The 20,719-nt window shown below is 29.3% G+C and overlaps 2 protein-coding genes across 3 annotated transcripts in view; one reads left to right on the top strand and one right to left on the bottom strand.

Annotated features, from left to right (window-relative positions):
* Positions 1 to 7,350, top strand: part of LOC145959972 (MRN complex-interacting protein) — a 74,605-nt gene extending 67,255 nt beyond the window's left edge. The window contains exon 4 of the mRNA XM_083079184.1: positions 7,169 to 7,350. Within this exon, the coding sequence (XP_082935310.1) occupies positions 7,169 to 7,332 (164 nt within the window). The 3' untranslated portion in view covers positions 7,333 to 7,350. The remainder of the gene's footprint in view (positions 1 to 7,168) is intronic.
* The window catches only part of Sulf1 (Extracellular sulfatase Sulf1), an 89,909-nt gene that overhangs the window by 66,204 nt on the left and 2,986 nt on the right, over positions 1 to 20,719 (bottom strand). The gene's annotated exons all lie outside the window — the stretch shown is intronic.

Raw genomic sequence — 20,719 nt, 5'->3', positions numbered from 1 at the left:
ATGTTGTTTACAAGAAATAGCGCGTTGAACCAAGAGCTAGCGTGCATTCTGCAGCTGATGCCGATACTTGAGAACGTGAAACTAGCTTTCTCACGAGTTACCAGTTCAATCCCGATATTTATGTCTTCCTTAGCTCCTTTTAACCCGGCAAAGCGATGTAACTCGATGCGAGACATTACGTTACATCAATTTATTTAACCCCTTTTTGACAGTACAATCACTGATTGTAAGATATAGAAGATTTAACTAACGGGATGCTTTTGTCTTTGACTATAGTGATACTATTCAATGTTTATAATAATGTAGAAGTTCAAAGAAAAGAAATTCAGAATTTAAAGAGAACATATATAATATTCATTAAACTGTAGTGTCCCAATATTTAATATGAAATTAAAATTCCGAAATTAAAGTCCTAATTAAATTAACTGAAGGGTAAAGTTGATTTTCAGGTAATTATAATTCGAAAGTTATTAGTGTTTCAATATTAATAATTCCAAAAAATTGCAAAAATTTGTTCTAAAAATTAAGAACATGAATTGTGCGCGATTGACTTGATATACAGAAGATTTTATACATATATTTTCAATATTAAATGATGATTGTTATGTAAAATGCTCCATTACATGCTCATTAATTCAGATTTATTCAGTTTGATGTATTTATATACAGCAGAGTTCATCTTTCTCGTTAGTTTAGCCTATCAATGCTTATCATAGATCCCCTGAACAAAAAGTCACTCGACGAGGATTGACATGGAGAGACATTCGAAATAATTGGCGAAACGTTGCCTTTGATCGGACAGGTTTGCATCCAGTCGACCACACAGTGAGACAAATGGATACTGCACACTGACAGTTCGGACGTATAGCGAGCCCTGAAAAATAAATTATTTTAAGAGCCCGTAATTGATTCCGACGTGTCTAATTTCGCGCGAATTGTTTCTCTCGTGACGGCCAAGCTGATAGAATCGTCCATCCTAATGTGGATTTTAATTGACACGCGAAATCGGCGCACATTAAGATAATGCTCTCATGAAAAAATTAAATTGGGAAAACTTCATTTAAAGTATATAATATTTTAATTTAAAAAATACAATTTCCTATTAAAATTTCCTCTCTCTTTTTCCTATTTTTTTTTCTTAATGTTAATTATATATTCAATATATTTTTTTATAAGTCACAATTTTTCTTTTATTATGAAGTTACAAATTGCCAAGAAAATATTATAACAACTCAACAAGTTCATTGGATTACCATTTATGAATAGGATATCATATCTCGGTATGAATCTATGCAGATGTTGGTGCGGTAAAATATTAAGTACTATTCATTCTCGATATCGATATTCCATTAAGTTCATAGTGAGTGCTAAAAGGCATACATTCAATGAACTGTTATTTGCAATGGTACAAAATTACTTAAAATAATTTAATTTTAAAATTTTTTAATAACATTTAAAATTTTTCAAATTTGCAAATGTATTAAAAGCTGATTTCAGCATAAAAAAATATAAAAGTTATTATTTTCTTTTATACTTTTTGTGCTGTATTATTTTTTGATTATTTTAATTTTATTTTTAGCTTTATTTGTTAGCAATTTTATAATTAAACGATTAATGGAAAAATAAAATATTCTGTTCGTATTGATTTACTAAGTTTTAAAAGAATAGAAGAAATTTTATTTTCTATGAAAACTTATGTTTTATAGGAGTCACAAGTCACATTTATGTATCGTATCTGTTCCATTTGCCTGTTTTTATTTTACATATGATCATAAACGTTAAAAGTCTAAAATATTGTTCGTGTCATTTGTGAGTTAAAAGATATTATTAAACGCAAATAAAGGAACTAAAATATTCGGGTCAAAGTTGTAGTTGGAGCTGAGCGCATTTGACTTTTGTGTGCGAGAAGTGAATTCCATATGACAAAAAAAGTAGAGGAGCGAAAAACGTTTAAAGTCTGCTTCGGGAGAAACGTTGAGTCCGAGCAAATTGCCTACAATAACCTTTCGCCTTGAGAAAATAAAGCAAATAACGTTGTGACATTCCTTATTTCATATAATATGGTTGCCGTAATAAAGTGTACAGTGTTATTCTCGGTCAAGCGTGTTCTAAAGCTTCATTACTTCCGCACAGGATACCTATATAATTTTCCAAATATATACCTTATTATTTAAAAAATCCATTAAAGCTATTAATTTGTTAAACATTTAAATCGTTAAAAATATATTAAATATTAAAAAATGATTAAAATATTAAATTAAATTATTAAAATATTAAATTAAATTAAATATTAAATTATAAAAATATTGTTAAACTATTATAAATGTCTTTTATATAAATTATATAAAACTATTATAAAATATCTTCTTTTACATAAACACGCACATGTATGCATGAGCGAATGTATTATATATAAATTATCCCTTTAGAAAGCAAAATTTAAAGAAAGTCAAGGATCACGCAAACATAAAATTATAAGTATATAACGAATTAATTTTTTTTTGCTATTTAATGTATATTATAAGCTAACTTTTTTTATATAGACGTATGCAATTACTTTGCCAGACATTCGTACCATAAATGTGTGTGCACGCATATACGCAATTACACATAGAGACCCAGGCAGGTAATGACTGAGCTACCTGGCAGAGTAATTTCACGGCAGAAGGATTTAAAAGCTTTAGTATGTTCGTATACACAGTGTCAAAACGATATAATGTACGAAATACGACAATAATAAGTGGGAAAGAGCATTCGTGCTTTGCAACACGTTGAAATGCTCAATCGTACAATTTTTATGATCGTTATTAATTCAAAAGATATGCGACTCTCTTGCATTTTTCACATTTCGTCGCGTGAAATGGCTTCGAATCGGACGGCTCTTTCAAAACAGCAATCAGCTGTTTCTTCATCTCGAGGGAATATAAGACGAAGACGCGAAGTGCCTCGTCTAACATTTATTTATCCGAATTCCTTTCAATGTTTGAACCTTCGGATGAGACGTCAAACCGCTAAAATGTCCTACAAGTTCGCAAATGTTAAGGAAATTTTTTTCTCCACTCACATGATGAGCATCAACTAGTTTTTTTTCTTACAATTCTCTCTCCGTCCCGTTCATATTTTACCATCTCGCGCATTCCTTTTCGTTCTTTCTCTTATATGCTTATCTTTCTCTAATATGCACCGACTGACGCTGAAGCTATTGACGATCCTTCAATATAAATATTTACATAAACGTCACGACACTCCCTTACCGAGATAATGTAGTATGAAATCTTGTGCGTCCAAGAATCCTTCGCTATAGAAACTCGTTGGGTATTTGTCTCTTGATTCTATTGTGTAAATATACTCGCCACATACTTGCTTGGCTACTTTAAGATGCTTATATTAAATTATGATGCTATGATAATAAAACATATCGACGAAAGTTAGAAATTATAAATGCGTTAATAATATATCGATAAAAAAATTATATTTTACTTAGATTCATTTTTTGTTCGTTTTGTATATAGTATGTGAATGAAAATGAATGATAGTTTATAATCTTTTATAACAGATAATAATATGAGAAATATAATTATGTAATATTAATACATTGATACATTTTATATTGATTATTATACCCAATTTCATACAGTTTTTCAAGTTAGGAATAATCGATCAAATCAATTTCTGTAAAATAGTTTTTGTCTTTGTCTTTATAAAACAGCTTTACATATCTTGGATAAACGAAATTATATTTACACATATTAAAAATGAACAAAAAGATGTACAAAAAACATCATATTCTTAATATATGAGAAGCCATGAAAAAAATTGCAAAATTTTTCGCTTACAAAATTTCTTTCAGATACCATTATTAGGCATTAAATAAGGATATATTTATATGAAAATAGATATGACCAAGAACAGTGTAACACGAGCATTGAATATCTCGATCTTTAAAGATACTGTTTTCATACACTAGATGGTGTCAAATAAGAATTATTTCTCGTAAACGAAAATATACTTGATACATTATAAGATAGCAGAAACTAATAACACAAGTATAATTAAGTTAGATTTAAGTTAGATGTAAGTTAGATTTAAGTTACATTTAAATTAGATTTAAGTTACATAATTCACTTTCATATATATATGTGTACATGAAAATTTTTTGGAAAAATGAAAATTTTTTAAAAAGTGGGGACTTGCACATCTGGGCCTCACCACAAAAATAAAGCAAACATAAATCGTTGAATCCATAAACGAAAATGGCTAGATTCGTCGAATAGATTTTAAAAGTTGCTGCAGAACAGATAAATTTGTCATCACATTATATATGTATAATATATCATATCCGTAAATTTTATTAAGATCAGCAGATATTTCAATAAGATGTCAGAATTTAAATATTGATGTACTAGATCTATTCAACGAATAAAACGTAACTCGATCGTATTAATCGATCAAACAGATTGCACACACTTTGACATATAAGTTCTCTGTAATTTGAAAAGTCACGTAACTTTTTATGTCAATATATAAAGTGCAGATGTCAGTTATTTCTAGACTGCCCACGTGTCTAATTAATTACACAATTATTTAAGAATATGAATATTTTTAAAGATAGGGTGATAGGAATAGAAGAAAAGATTCAATGATATTTAATTTTCTGTGTCATTTTTCTCCACAACTACAACGAAACATACACATATTAACATAAACAGACTGATAGAATTTCTTTATACACATAATCAAATCATATATTATGTGTATAAAAATTAATAAAATTTACATATTTTATTAATTTAATTTATTTAATAACATTAGTAAAATGACTACATATACGAATTACTTCATATTTTATATTTTGACATATTTTGACGTAAAATACGAAAATTTTACAAAATATTCCTTTTCCAATTATTTTATCTTAATTGCTCTATATATTAAATAATGGGAAAGAATTTCGTAGAAACAAAAAGCTATGTTTAAGAAAAATCTTAATTTTTGGTAAAGTATTTCATATTTTATTCTACAATACATTTTGACAATTTAATTATCATTTATAACTCTATCGCATTAATTAAGATGTACACAAGCATTCACAATAGACTTTATATATATATATATATATATATATATATATATATATATACATATACATATATCTTAATTAAATGAATTCTTTTTCTATACTAGATAGAGTTATAAATTATTTCTTATATAAAAATATTTTTTGCTGATTATAATATACAAATTATAACACGAATTATAAAACATCATTAATATCACTTCTAATTTTTGAAAATGTATGAAAATTCGCATATTTGAACTCCACTGAAAATGAAGCAAATATAAATAATAATTTAAAGAATGTTTTTGATGTCCGAAGAAATAATTCCTACTCATTTAGTGTATGGAAATAAATATTTAGAGATACAGTACACATTCAATGTTTGTGTTAATCTGTTTTCGGTTATATCTCTTTTCTTACACTAGATGGAGTCAAATAAGAATTATTTCTCGTAAACGAAAATATACTTGATACACTATATAATATGCCAGAAATGAATTATCAGTATAAATTTAAGTTTAGGTTTAAGTTAGATTTAAGCTAAATTTAAGTTAGATGTAAGTTAGCTTTAAGTTTAAGTTAGATTAAAAGTACGTTAATGTTTATTGAATTTTAATGTTTATTTAATTTTTGAAAAACTCTTATATGTTGAAATTTTTTAAAAACTTGCATGTCCGGGCCCCACACAAAAATGAAGCAAACATAAATTATAGAATCCATAAATGAAGATAACTAGATTAGTTGGATAGATTTCAAAAGTTGCTGTTTTCAGAACAGATAAATTTGTCATCACATTATATACATAATACATCATATCCGTAAATTTGAATTTGAGTGAGATGTCAGAATTTAAACATTAATGTACTAGATCTATTCGTATTCAATATTTCGAATAAAACGTAACTCGATCGTATTAATCGATCAAACAGATTGCACACACTTTGACATATAAGTTCTCTGTAATTTGAAAAGTCACGTAACTTTTATGTCAATATATAAAGTACAGATGTCAGTTTCTTCTAAACTGCCCACATATCTAATTAATTACACAATTAGTTAAGAATATGAATATTTTTAAAGGTAGGGTGATAGGAATAGAAGAAAAGATTCAATGATATTTAATTTTCTGTGTCATTTGTGTCCACAACTACAACGAAATATACACATATTAACATAAACAAACTGCTAGAATTTCTTTACACATAATCAAATCATACATTATGTGTATAAAAATTAATAAAATTTATCATTAGTAAAATGACTATATGCACGAATTTTCATATTTTCTTCTATATTTTGACGTAAAATATGGAAATTATGTAAAATATTCCTTTTCTAGTTATCTTACCTTCTTCTTCCATTCTTTTTTACATCAAATAATGGGAAAAATATTCCAATAAAAAAATGAGCAAAAAGATTTACAAAAAAGACCATCATATTCCTAATTTTCAAAGCAATAAAGAAATTTTTCGATTACAATATTCCTTTCAGATACCATTATTAGGAACATAAATCAGGATACATTCATAAAAATATTCTTTTATGAAAATAAATATGATCGAGGACAGTATAACACGAGCCTTGAATATCTTTATCCCTAAGGATACCGTCTTCATACACTAGATTGAGTCAGGAAGGAATTATTTCTCGTAAATGAAAATATATTTGGTACATTATAACATGCCAAGAACAAATTACAACAGTATAGATAAGTTAGATTTAATTTAGGTTTAAGTTATCTAAGCTAGGTTTAAGTTCGCATATGTTCATAACGCTTTACATATCATTTTTGGAAAGATGATATAATTTTTTGGAAATATGATTTTTGGGGACTTGCACGTCCGGGCCCCATCATAAAAATGAAGCAAACATAAATTGTAGAACTCATAAACGAAGATGACTAGACTAGTTGAATAGATTTGAAAGACTTGCTGTTTTCAAACAGCGGAACAGATAAATTTGTTATTTTATATCCATAAATTTTATTGAAATTAGCAGATATTTGAATGAGGTGTCAAAATTTAAGTATTGATCTACTAAATCTATTCGTATATTCAGCGAATGAGACGCAACTTGAAACGTATTAAGATGACTAAATTATTTTAATAGATTCGAAAAATTATTTATTTTCGAAGCAATCACTTTTAACGACGGAATTGAAGGAAGCTTTACGAACTGATACTTTTCTTCTCACTTACTTATGTGCTTATTCGCTAACTTATATATTATACACACACAATCCGTGTTGTAAAATTGTAAGTATTTTTAATTAGTCATATTTTTATTTGCGAAAAAAACTTATGTCTATCTGCATCAAATGTGTTGCAAAAGTTGATTTAATCGGATAATACTTCAGTTCGAATTGAATATATGTATTTGTACATCGATTGTTAAAATATCTTATTTATTTTACTTACTCTTAGAATAACCTAACAATTTAAGTTACAAACATACTGAGACTTGAAATTTATGTTTTTTATCTTTCGCGCTATTGCTTTTAACTATGACGTTTTGCAAAATTTGTAGATTTTATGTGCTTTATCAATTCGATAAGACATTTGTCTCTTTCTTATAGTATTACTTTTAAATTTCAATCAATTATTGACAATATTGTACATAGCATGACATGTAAAGTCAGCAACTAATTGTTGTTCCTATATTAAAAGGTGGATGCGAAATAAAGCCAATTCAACACAACATAAACACATAAATAAGAAATATTTCAGTTATTATAATTCTGAAATTGTAAAGATTACAGGTCAGAAAAAAGCAAAAAGAGATATAGAAATTGAGAGAAAAAGGAAAAGATAAAAAGCAAAATATAAAATATAAGAAAGAAACAAAATTCAGATGTATATATCATTTGATCGATGTGTTTGAAAGTTATGTTAACCATAAGGTAAGCTGAAGATGCATCGCTGGAGATTCAATAGCAGAAGTTGAAATGAAAATTACGTTTGGCAGCAACTCGCTACGTACATTATGGAGACATGAAAATGCACAGGTATTTTATTTTCGTTTTTAAATTAATATTAAAAATGATGAATTTGAAAATAACTTTATTTCAACATTTTATTTTAACATTTTCAGCAATGCTACAGAAATTTTGCGATTTATCTCGCGTCCAAGAATAAAATTAATTTGTTCTTCTGATTATTTTCTGCATTTTAGATTTCGCGAGCAATATATGGCACGTATGTCATCAATCATGTTTTCCGTGGACTATCTTTACCGACGCGAATATTGGTAAATCATACGCTCCACTGGCGGCAGAAATTATACACCGTCTCGCTGCCACGATAAAATTCGATATGATATAATTGATAGATGATTATCAGAACTTTAATGACACGTTAGTGCAATGCAAATGATGAAATTTATGTTAATGAATAATATAATTTTCCACCTGATCTCTACAAAGCAATATTACGTTAATACGCATATTTGAGATATCAACGTAATTATTAGTTTCATTAGATTTAAATATTACGCGAGAAATAAATGTTAAGCAAATTACACAAAAATTTTCATGTACTTTTTAGTAAGAACAAAAAAGTATTTTTATATGCATAAGATATGTAAATCTGAAAGATAAATACTGTACACGTAGCGCAGTGATATACAATGCGCGAGGTCAGAATATTCATAGCGGTCTTTAAAGCTCCGACATACAATAAGTTTAATGTTCTTGTGGATTGTCGGCTTAAGATTGCATAAGCAGCAATCTTTTATGCATTTATATACGATACAACGATATAATTATAGACATATATAATCGTTAAAGTGTAATAAATGATAAGCTTAATCCTATCGGCAATTAAGATTATTCTAAGAGATTAATTATCGGAAGTGGCAATTGTTTTCTTGTGCAGAAATGACTCGAGCGACAATCGAGTTCTTATAGTTTTGTTGACACTTGCGGACTCAATAAGGCTTCTTGTTAACGGATTTGCACGAAGACTCGTCTTTTTTTTCTCGGTGTGAAAACAAGGTTGCTCGGATACTTACGCCTTTATTCTCTTTTTCTACCAATGCAGAATCGACATACAGGTCGAGAACGAGTCATTCTGCATAGTGACTTTAATCTATTACAGATAGAACAATTTTTAATAGAGATTATTTTAATAATATTAGAGATTAATTAGAGATTAATTAGATTAATTTATAATAGAGATTATTTTAATAAGATCTTTTAATAATATCTTTTAATAATAAATTATGTAATTATTTATAAGTAAACATTGAACTATGGCCAAAATTTTTATAAATGCTAGAAAAGATACATATTATATGTGAAACTGCAATATAAAAAATTGATACAGTTGATTTCGCACCCCACGTTACCTTGTGTATTCTACATAATTTTATTTATAAAATATACAGATTAATTTTATATCGAAGTCTCTTGGTGCTATTTATTTAAAATTCTTATTAACTGCTATCGTTTTGTAAAGAATGGCTTGTTAAGAATGAATAGAAATGACTCATTCATTATATCCGATGTCATTAACGGAATGCGTAATGATGTTTTCTATTCAAAAAGTCAAAATATACAAGTTTTATAAATTCATTCGAAATAATTACTGTCCGAAGAGTGCAAAATTGTGGCAACCGTTTTCAATTCCCGAAAGTGCGCGAGTCGAGGAAAGATTAAAAGCGTGCGGGGCTAAAATGCTGAATCACGAATTTAGGCGAAAAGCATGCTGTCGAGTGACGGGTTCACGGTGGCGTTTCGCATCGCGAGCTTTTGGGCCGCGTTGCGTACACACGGGGCGTCATGTAAACTGATGTAGACTGATGTAAACTCCGGCGGTGGAGTTGCAGGCCGGGTCACGCGAGGGCTCCCAAGACGTCCGAGTAGTCGGCATCAACGTGACGCGAGAATGGCGTGTAATTTTCAAATGAGCCATTCAAAACACATACAGATGACTCCACCATAAATCATGTTGCGCGGCAAAATGCGTCACGTCCGGCAAGGATCGCTGCGCGCCTCACGAAATGAGCGCTCTGATTTCGTTTCCTTTTTTCTCCTTTTTAACGATGAACAGCTAGTAGTTAACACTGACTGCCTATATAATCTCTTTTTTATTCTAGATAAATTACATGGGAAATTATGTGCTAGATTACAAATACCGTGACTGGGAATTTTAAATTTCATATCTCTTATCTCGATTATTTTACGTCAACTTTTTTTATCGATCGATAGAATCTCTGAATCGGATACAGCTGGCAATTTAAATGATAATGTACGATTAGGCGTGATAAATACGACCTTGATATTTAATGTAATAAATCTGAGATACTCTTTTATAATGGTCATCGCGCACGAGCTACACGAGACTGATACGGGAATGGAATCGTTTATTCCCTCTCGATGCTCGATTATATCGGTACGCGAGTTATTTCCCCGATAACTATTATAATGTCCGTCTGTCTGGCAGCCGTTGTTACGTTTCCCGTTCAAACGAAGCGAGATACGTCGCTGCGCATCGATCGGAACTTGATGAAGCCGATACGACGATTGATAAATGGTCAATCGGTGTATATCGTAGCCCCTACTGTCCGCGACCGTCACAAACAGCTGACCAACGTTTCGGTAACATATGGTCGGACAATATTCTCTCGTCCTTTACTGTACAGACTGGACATTGGCCCCTCCGTGATTTTCCTCGGACCATGATGCACGACGACTGGTTCGATAAACATTGTGCTCACACAATGGTGAATACGGCAGGAAGGGTGGCGGTTCGCGTCAGGAAGATACGCACGAAAAGCAGGGATGCTCAATCCCTCGACGCTATTCCATGATTATATTTGATTTCATGCAAGCAGGAATTTTTTTCTCCTTATAATTTATGAATTGCATGAATTTTTTTCTCCTTATAATTTATTAATTGAACATTCATTTTATAATTGAACATTCAATAGATTGCTATTGATTATTTATTTTATATGAATTTTTTAAGAAAGAAATTTACTCAGCTACATAATATAATATAATCATCATAATACATCATAATATAATTACAATAATAATATAATAATATCACAATATAATAATAATATATCATAATATAATTATAATATATTATAATCACAAGATTAAATTACAAAGATTATGAAACACGAAATACATTTACAGCAAGATCTTAATTAATGTGCATTTCTTAAGTTTCTTTACTTTCGATCTTTCTCAATTAATATGATAAGCTTCAAGATTGAATGAATCATTGTTATTTAAGTACACGGACGCGACATGCACAGCTACAACGCTTTATTAGTAAACAGAATACCAATCGATGAGGATTATTATTTAATTTGTCGCATAATATTAACCTTGCTTAGTTTGTCATATAATATTAACGTTATTTCCGTGACAGATTGATCTAGATACGTGCAGTCACGTGGAGATTTAGTTTTCAGCGCGTGATGAAGAATAAAGAGAAAGATTAAAATGTTGCTCTGTCACTAATGATGTTATATAAATTTCCCCTCAAAACGCGATTCTATCATGAAACTTTCCAAAATAAATTTATGCGCGAGCTTAATACGCACCATACGGAGAGTTATTTTCAGATCTAGAACTTAACTCTGCAAGTTATTTATAAATCCTTAGTACGAAACATTTCATGCTGTTACAATCCCTGGAAAGGTTCTATCATCGATGCAAAGCTAACAGCGTGAACACACTCATACAAAGACAATTTCTTTGCGAAACATGGTTCATATAAAAAAAAGTATGTGAAGCGCGCAATCTAGATTTGTAACGATTTATGTATCGCAACTACCTAGATCTAATCGTGAGCGAGTCAGTTCGCGAAAGCAATCTGATATATGTATATATGTTGTCAATAAAAGAGCGAATTATTTGTCCTCGTGTATGAACAATTTTATTATTTAATTAATATTTCATCGGAATATTGAATCGTGGTAGTATGTTTACCATTAAAATCTATTGCGATCACGTGAGCAATTTTTAGATAATCAAGATAATCGACTAAAGCAATATATAAATTTTCTACGGAAGCTTATTGTATCACGACAGCTAAACGCCCCGATTGTCTACCTATGCGATGCGTTTTTTTTTTACTTATGCACATAAGCGTGTATAGGCAAAAAAGAGGGAAGAGAGGAGACACTGTGCATGCACGATCCATGGTGCTTCATCAGCACCATCGACTACTCGTCGTCGAACTGATATGTTAATATAAATCGCTCACATATTAATTATTCTTAGAGATAACTTCGAGAGACATATTTCTCTGGCAACGAATTAACGCACAATGTTATAGTGAAGTATTTATCCAGTTTGAAGCAACAAAAATCCGCTCGATTTATTCAGTAATTAATTATGATCATTTGCAGCAGTCTAATAATAAATTATTCACCAATTATCGACGTGACTATTTCAGTTCTTACACTACATATTTTATTCAATATATTTTTTATCATTCCTCTTTTTTTCTATCCTGATTAAAAATATGTTTCCGCTATAAAATATTAAGTAAATTTCTATTGAAATTTCTAGATTGTTTTATATCCCTTATTCTGTCAAATTATTCATTTATTCTCATTCATTTATGTTTCTTCTCGCGTATTACATTTGGAGTTACAATTGCGTCACTGGCACTACGAGCAAGTTACATTTGTGTGCAACAATTAGATATGTAGAAAAGCTACTTTAAGCCGCACGTGCACGGCGCGCGATAAGTAGCAATATCCTTTTCTTCTCAGACTTTCAGCAATAAATCTGTATTAACAAGAGACACTGCGATAGTGAGCTATTATGCACGTTAACTATACGTATGCATCATTCGCTACGGGGGTTCAGAGTATCGAGCAGACTTTCATCGCATCAACTATTTAATCATACATTAATCGTTAATAATAATCTTTATGGTAATGCGGGGAGAATTGGCGAATATAATTTGAATTTAATAAGAGAAATAGAGAGAGAGAGAGAGAGAGAGACCAAAAGCAAATGCTAAAGTTACACACTAGTACGGTATCGATGATGAAGATGGTGAGAATCCAAGAACAACGCGTGATATCATTACAGTCTTAACTTCTTGCACGCTAAATGTGTGTCTCATTTGAAGATTTATACATCATTCTAAATATGGTCTTATGTTTTTCTTTGTAAATATTATGAATACATAAACGTTAATTGAAAGAACAAGATAAAAAATTTAATCTGTGAACGATAAAATGATGATTAATAGCGAGCACATCGTTCAACTCTTATCAACCGAAAGAAATTTCATCGTAGATAATGTCGTAACAAAACTATAAAGCATACTCCAACTTAAAAGACAGGGAAGACTTAGACATCGCAAATACTCTCTCTGAGTCATACGACGTAACATACCGTCTGACCCCTGCTCGAAGAAGAAATATACGACTGCGGAGTCCCGGACGGATATTTCGTGCTCGGTACTAGAGTGCTGCCGTATCTTTATCGTGGTCGATTATACATATATCTTTTTTACTACACTCATGCGCTTTATGTATATTGCTACATAAAATGGATGTATATTTTGCATGTCAATATATATATATATATATGCATTATCATGTAATAAATATGTTATTACCGAGAAAAAAGTCATACATTATAAGGCTGTAACCGGCCAATATTTTATCGCTCATTTTCGCTACATTTCATTTATTTGCGTTAAAAGATTTATACGTAGAATGTTGCATAAATCAACAATATCATAGAGAGGTGAACGACTTTGCGCGTATCGCGATTGTGCGTTGTGTGTACATGTTAGAATGCAGCTGCGGTAACAAACTTCTATTACTGTCACGAGAACTAATATGCATAACAAATAAAGAGTCGAACTCGGAGTGGCCGCAAATACGCGACACATGAAATATCTAAGCAAGTGGAAGCGAAAACTAGAATGTAAAATATCTAAACAAGTAGCGGAAAAAATTAGAATGTAAAAAATTTGTAATATACGCGGATAACTCGAGGAAAAACAGAAAAAAATCATAATTCAGTTAAAGCATACAAAATATTATGAACGGATTGACGGGCGAAAATAATAGTGAGCATGAATTATCGAGCTTTGATTGACGAAAATTGATTAATTAAATTATTAAATTGACTAATTGATTATTTAAATTGACTAATTTAAAATGATAAAAAGAAGAAAATATATACATTATCGATAACGGCTGATATAATATAAGATACAAAAGAGGGAAACGAAGCGGCGTTCGATAAACATAAAATCAGATAACTGACATTTCGATGTAATCTTTTTAGCGAAAGTGGATTCGATCTATGAATTCCACCCTAAATTTCATTCATGTCATATCATTCAAAACTAAGATACTGGGTTTCTACCTGAACAAGTCTATTCACGAGAAAGGTATTCCTACCGATAAAGGTATAGCGCCGGCTAAATCTCTCGGAAAATTTTCCGAGTTGGTTTTTGTTCGAAACTGTTACGTGACAGGTTTGCCGAATACTCTGAGATAAAACTTCCACGACGAGAAATTCTTGGCACCTGTCGCGAGAGATTATACTTCGATATCTTCTATCTGTTAGCGTATTTGAATCCCTTTCCTTTTATATTTTTCTACTAAGTATCTTTCTATAAAATAAATATGTATTTAAAATTAATTAGCAGTAAAAGAAATTTATAATTATGATAATATCTGGCCTCAATAAAAATGTTTCTTGTCATTATTATAATTTTGCAATTGTCTATTTAATTTGTCTATTTAATTTAATTTAATTTAAAAAATCTACACTTTGGTTGTTTTCAAAAAACAAAATGCTAAAGAAGAGTGCAAGAAAGAACTTCAAATAGATATAAAATTAAAAATTCTACTGTTGTTCAAAGATTCTGATTGAGAATCGTGAACATAAAAAACCGCAAAAGAACCTAATCACCTAATTTGTTACTTAATCTAAGGACGGTGTAAATGCTCCGATTGCCTGTAGTAACCATTCGTGTCAGGTACCTGAGAATGAAATCGGGGTGTTAAAACGAAAGTTAAACATCGATGGTTTCGTTTGCAGATCATAAATGTTTAAGACATCGACATTCAAAATAATTTTACGACTATGGCGACGAAGATTAATGACTCGTCACTTATCCTCGTGTCAATCTCATTAGTTTTTCTTTGAAAACTCCCTTTTTTCACACCGGAAAGAGAGTTTATAATGCTTTATAAAATAACGAACAAAAAAGAAAAATGATGACTAATGATCCATATAATTACACAATTGATCTTTGAACCAAATATCATTATTGAATACGCTGTATTGGTATCGAGTCAAGTTATAACGATAAATTGCATTGCAGAGAAATATTTTATTAGAGATATTGGTAGACCATAAAAGATCTCCAACTTGTAGCGATCCGATAACGGAACATAGTCAATAGTAGAAATATATCTTTTGAACGAGATCTAATAGACATATTTAATAATAAATCGATTCCAATAAAATAATTGTCAAGATTATAGAAAATATGATACTACTTTTTTAAAGAGAGAACTTCAAATATACAATATATTAAAAATCTCTTATGTTAAAAATATTATATATTCAAGGAAATAAATATTATCAAATTATGGCAACTCTTTTAATAATATTAAAAATATATAAATTACATTTAATAATATTAAAAGTTTCAAAACATTCTTATATATTTATTTTCTCGAGCTTATCTACGAGAAACATAAAATCAATTACTAAGATTAAAATCTTATAAAATAACTCAGAATTCAAAAGATTTGAAACGATATTAATTAATCTATATGTCGTGAGTACTGAGTCTGTTAATAGATAATTATAAGTAAATTAGTGAATAAAAAAAGAGATACACATTAAATTAAGAACCTTTTTGAGAGAGATTAATGTAATATGTCATTAATATGTGCTCTACTAGCGAAATTATAAACCATGATATCCGAAGAAGTTTAAATTCCATGATTTATGATCTGACATTAGTTACGATGCACATTATACGACGACCGACAATGTAGCACGCGAAGTCTCTTTAAATTCTGTGCGGCGATCATACCACGACGAGGGAATATTTCAAAAGAGGCATTATTAAAGCTTCGTTAAACTTTATATATAAGCTTAAATCTGTAAGCTTAAATCTGTATTTATCGTATTTATCTGTACTATCTTCCTTTACATCAATACGCGTAGATTTCAACAAATTTTTACATTTTACACATCTTTTATATTTAATATTAATTTAAATTATTTATATATTTTTTATTACTACTGACTTATTTTTTATTAATGCTGACAATAGCCGCGACCTATAAATTATTCACCTTCAAAATGGCGCATAAATTTAACATTGCTCGATTTAAAATTATTAGGTCTCGTTTTACGAATACGCGAGCGAAATGGGCGACTGATTACATTAATAATTTGCCGCTTAAATCGGCGTCCCGACTCGAGCGGATGTAAAGAGCGGTGCGAAATTCGCTTCAGTGGCGGAGTATCACAATAGGTCCACCATGGGCGGTCCGATTCCAAGTTATGACTACGGGAACCGTCAAATGGAATCTAACACCTATATGCCGCTGTACATTGTAACATATGGCTGTGCGAAGCATAACGAATCTGCGCGGGGGAGCATATCGAATTTCGCATTAGCATTCAAGATACGTGTGAACTGCATGGTCATTTTTTTAATCTCCAATTATCGCGACCAAAAAGGTGCATGAGAAAAGAAGCGTCGTATTCGATCGATATTCTTCATTATAATTTTACGCTGCATGGTTTTTCTCATTATCCAAAAAATAAAAAAAAGTAATGCTCGAAATGTCATTTTATAATTCAATGTTCGTTTAAAAAGATATGCATTGTGTCACGAAAACTTTATTTTACTTCATTACTTTTGCAGATTACATTACAGATAGCGAGCTTCGGAAGATTCTTAGTATGATAATGTATGAAAAGTATGCAAGAAATTTAAGATTAAGTTAACGAGAAAGAATATCAGCCACGCGGAAAAACCGCAGAGTAAAAGTTTATTACTGATAAAGCAAAATCAATATTATCAAAGCCAAGAACAATACTGCGAGATTTATATTTATCTGTAATTTCTTCTGTCAACGCGAAATATTCCTTATATCAATTTTTACGTTACTTGATCACGATTATTATTCTGTGGATCTCCAGAAAAAAATTATTTTATGCTTGGCACATACATGCAAATTTAAATAAATAAATAAATAATTAATTATATGAGTAGATGGAAGTAAAAAAATTAATACATTTAGATAAATATCTACCGAACTCTCAATTTCTCTTCGTTAAATAAGCTTTTAAGTTGTAAAATTGCTCAGTTCATGAACCACTATGTTGTTTTATAAATATATGTTTATCGAGAAAAAAAGAGATAAGAATACATTTTCTGTATTAAATTTATTATTATCTTTATTGCTATCTGACAGATCGACTTTTCGCTCGTGACATTTTACATATAATTAGGATAAAAATTATCACGTTCTAGATTCGATTGGACTTTATTCTTGAACGGCGGAAACGACATTAATGGACGATTTAAACTTGTGTGAGTGTTATATGTATAAATAAGTATAAATAAGTTTTTTTGTCTTTATACATTACTACATGTTTAAATTAATATGCATCGCTCTATTTTACAGCAAATACAGATTGATATTGAAAAAAATTACAATTATAAATATTTCGTCGGTACATATATGTGTGCGATGAAAGAAATTTACAGTAATTAATAAAGCTAAATAAAAATTAAATTAAATTAAAATATGTATAAAATTATAGTAGATAAAATTATGAAAAGAGGGAGAGAGAGAGAAAGAGATTTATAGATTAATAACTTTATAATCAAATATAATATCTATAGAAGATAAGGTATGTGACAAACATGTGCGCAAAATGTGAATTCTTTTAGGTACACTTATAGCATATAAATCATCTTGAGCATTTGTAATATATTAATGAAAAGTTGGGTTGTCGAATCTAAAATAGTAATGGAAAACGTTCAAGGATATGCTTAAAATATCAACAAATAATAAACGGCTTATTCTATATTTACACGCGATCAAGACACGCGGTAATGAATATCAATGTTGAATCAAGTATGATATCTTGAACTGTAAAATGTCGCGCGTGTGTGACCTCATTTTATAGATTTATTCTATGTTCGAATTCTTTCCGGATTAATATTGTATCACTGCAACACCAATGACTTCGAATCTATCAAAGACATAATATCAGCGATATTTTCAATGGAAAATTTAAAATGCAAATTTATTGCCTCATATCCATGATAAACTTCTTATAATCATGAAAGCATAGTACGATCTTTGACTGCAAACTTCTATTTTCATTTAAATTGAGATAAATGCATCGAGTGCTATGCGTTGTTATCAGTTTAGAAAACAAATGATCGAATAAAAATAGATGAATATATAAAAAATAAATTATTTACGATCTAAGATATCTCTACGATCTAATTCATTCGAGATTTGCAGAGAACGATAGTGCACGCGTATTAAAAATATTGATCTTGAAATATTGATCTTGAGAAGAGAATGCATAAGACCAAAATATAAAAATTGTAAAGTAAGAAAATATATTATAAAAAATTTTTATCTCAATTCTTAACGTTAAAGAAGAGATAAGACAAAGAAAGTGAAAATCGTGAAACGATTTTTATCATATATATTGTATATATTTACACATAAATGTTGTAAAACGCGAAATAAATTGTCAATAGAATTTAATGCACGGTGTAAAAACAGTATCATTATCTCTCTTGGTAACACATATGTTACTACAAAAATTACTTTAACAAATATTAATTTATATATAAACGAATATCGTTCATTTGCATCCTTTTATCATCATTCAAACAAAAATCGAAAAAAAAATCTGAATGAATATAAATCGAATTGACAAGAGTTTCTATGTAGTTATATAAGAGAGAGTTATAGTCTTCTAAAATTAATTCAGATCAAGACCTCCAAATCGATACATCACCAGCAGACACTTCTCTTTTTCTCTCTTCCTTTTATTATTAATGAGTTTTAGTATGCTGCAAATTGCAGTTTCGTCACACTAGTCCACGACTGTAACAATAGTCGGTCTATTAAGATTCACAAAAATAATTCACTGAGAAACCTCTCACAAACAGTTCTCGCGGTGTTTATCTACCTAATGCATCGATGGGACGAATTCGTGAATCGTCCTCGAATCCTGCGAATAGGATGAGAAAGCACTCACAATGATTTATTCGGTCCCTTATATTCGCGTGCCCTTCGTCACGGAACTATTCTTGGTTCTTTTAAAGATGATATGCTAAAAAATTTTCTACCTCGATCAAATTCAACATCTCTCATACTCTAGTAACTAAAGTTCTCAAACACAAGTTGCGAGTTTATCGAAAAGTTCTCATGATATGCATATAAGATATGGAAAGATTTTAGGTTTATATTAGCAGATTTAAAATGTTTTTATCCCCAAGATATATTTGTTATTAATATCTATTCATATAGAAAATAAATCAAATAAACGATCATGTGCAACTGCAATTAAAAATGTGTCTTTCTTGTGAATAAATACACTTGTTTCGCGTACTCTACATCGCGTACGATATTTAAATTTTATGATTTTTTTCTCTTAATATAAAATAATGATTAAAAATAATAATAATAATTTTAAACTGCTATTTTTTTAAAAAGTTCCCACATATATCTAGAATGAATATATAAAATTCATATTCAAAAATTCAGAATTATATACATGTTATATTTTCTTAAAATGTTATTCTTAATTGATAAACTCACAAAAAATTAAATTAAGATTTTTTATCAAATCCAAGAATATGTTTTTAAAAATATATTACTATAAATTTATCTCAAATTATAAAATGCATTTTAAAATATTATTGATTAAAAAAGAGTTATACCATCAATTATTAACCGATTTTCTTTCAATGATTTTCTTTTATTATTATTATATTTATTTTGTTTTACAATGTTATGCTTATAATATGTTGTAAATGAGATTGATTATACATCGTAAATGAGATTATTAGTGATTATATATTCACTGTTTTTAGTGATAATACATTAATTCCATTTAAGAGTATGTTATTATTACATTTACTTGTTTCTAATGATTATTATACATTATACATTATTGATTTAAATATTATTAAATATTATTGTTTAAATATTAATTTTCAAAATGGAATGTATATGTGAAACGAAAGACAATTATACTATTCAATCAGAAAAATATACTATTCAATCGGAAAAAAGTATAAAAAATGTATAGCATTTAACGCGGAAAATAAAATTAATATAAATGATAAGAAAATAACATTAATCACAACGATTTTAAAATATACAAGATAAGCCATGTGATCTGAATGAGTCATATCCGGTTTACGATTAGCGATAGACAAAATGTTACATAAAAGAGTCAAATAGTTTACGCTATTAAGAACAAACGATTAATAATGCTTAACTTTTTGTGCTATTACTTTTTGCAATTATAATGACTTGCAATTATGAACTCATTTTCAAAATGCAATCGCTTTTCTTAAAACCGTATGACATAAGTAAGTTTTTTTCATTATTTTGTATAGAAAAATGTTAAATATTATTAAAAAATGATCAATT

This window comes from Camponotus vicinus, unplaced genomic scaffold (genome assembly GCF_025532165.1).
Source record: "Camponotus vicinus isolate PSW18456_S1 unplaced genomic scaffold, iyCamVici1.0 SCAF_10, whole genome shotgun sequence".
Classification (NCBI taxonomy): domain Eukaryota; kingdom Metazoa; phylum Arthropoda; class Insecta; order Hymenoptera; family Formicidae; genus Camponotus; species Camponotus vicinus.
Note: the sequence above shows the minus strand (reverse complement) of the source record. Positions and strands in the feature narration are given on the sequence as shown.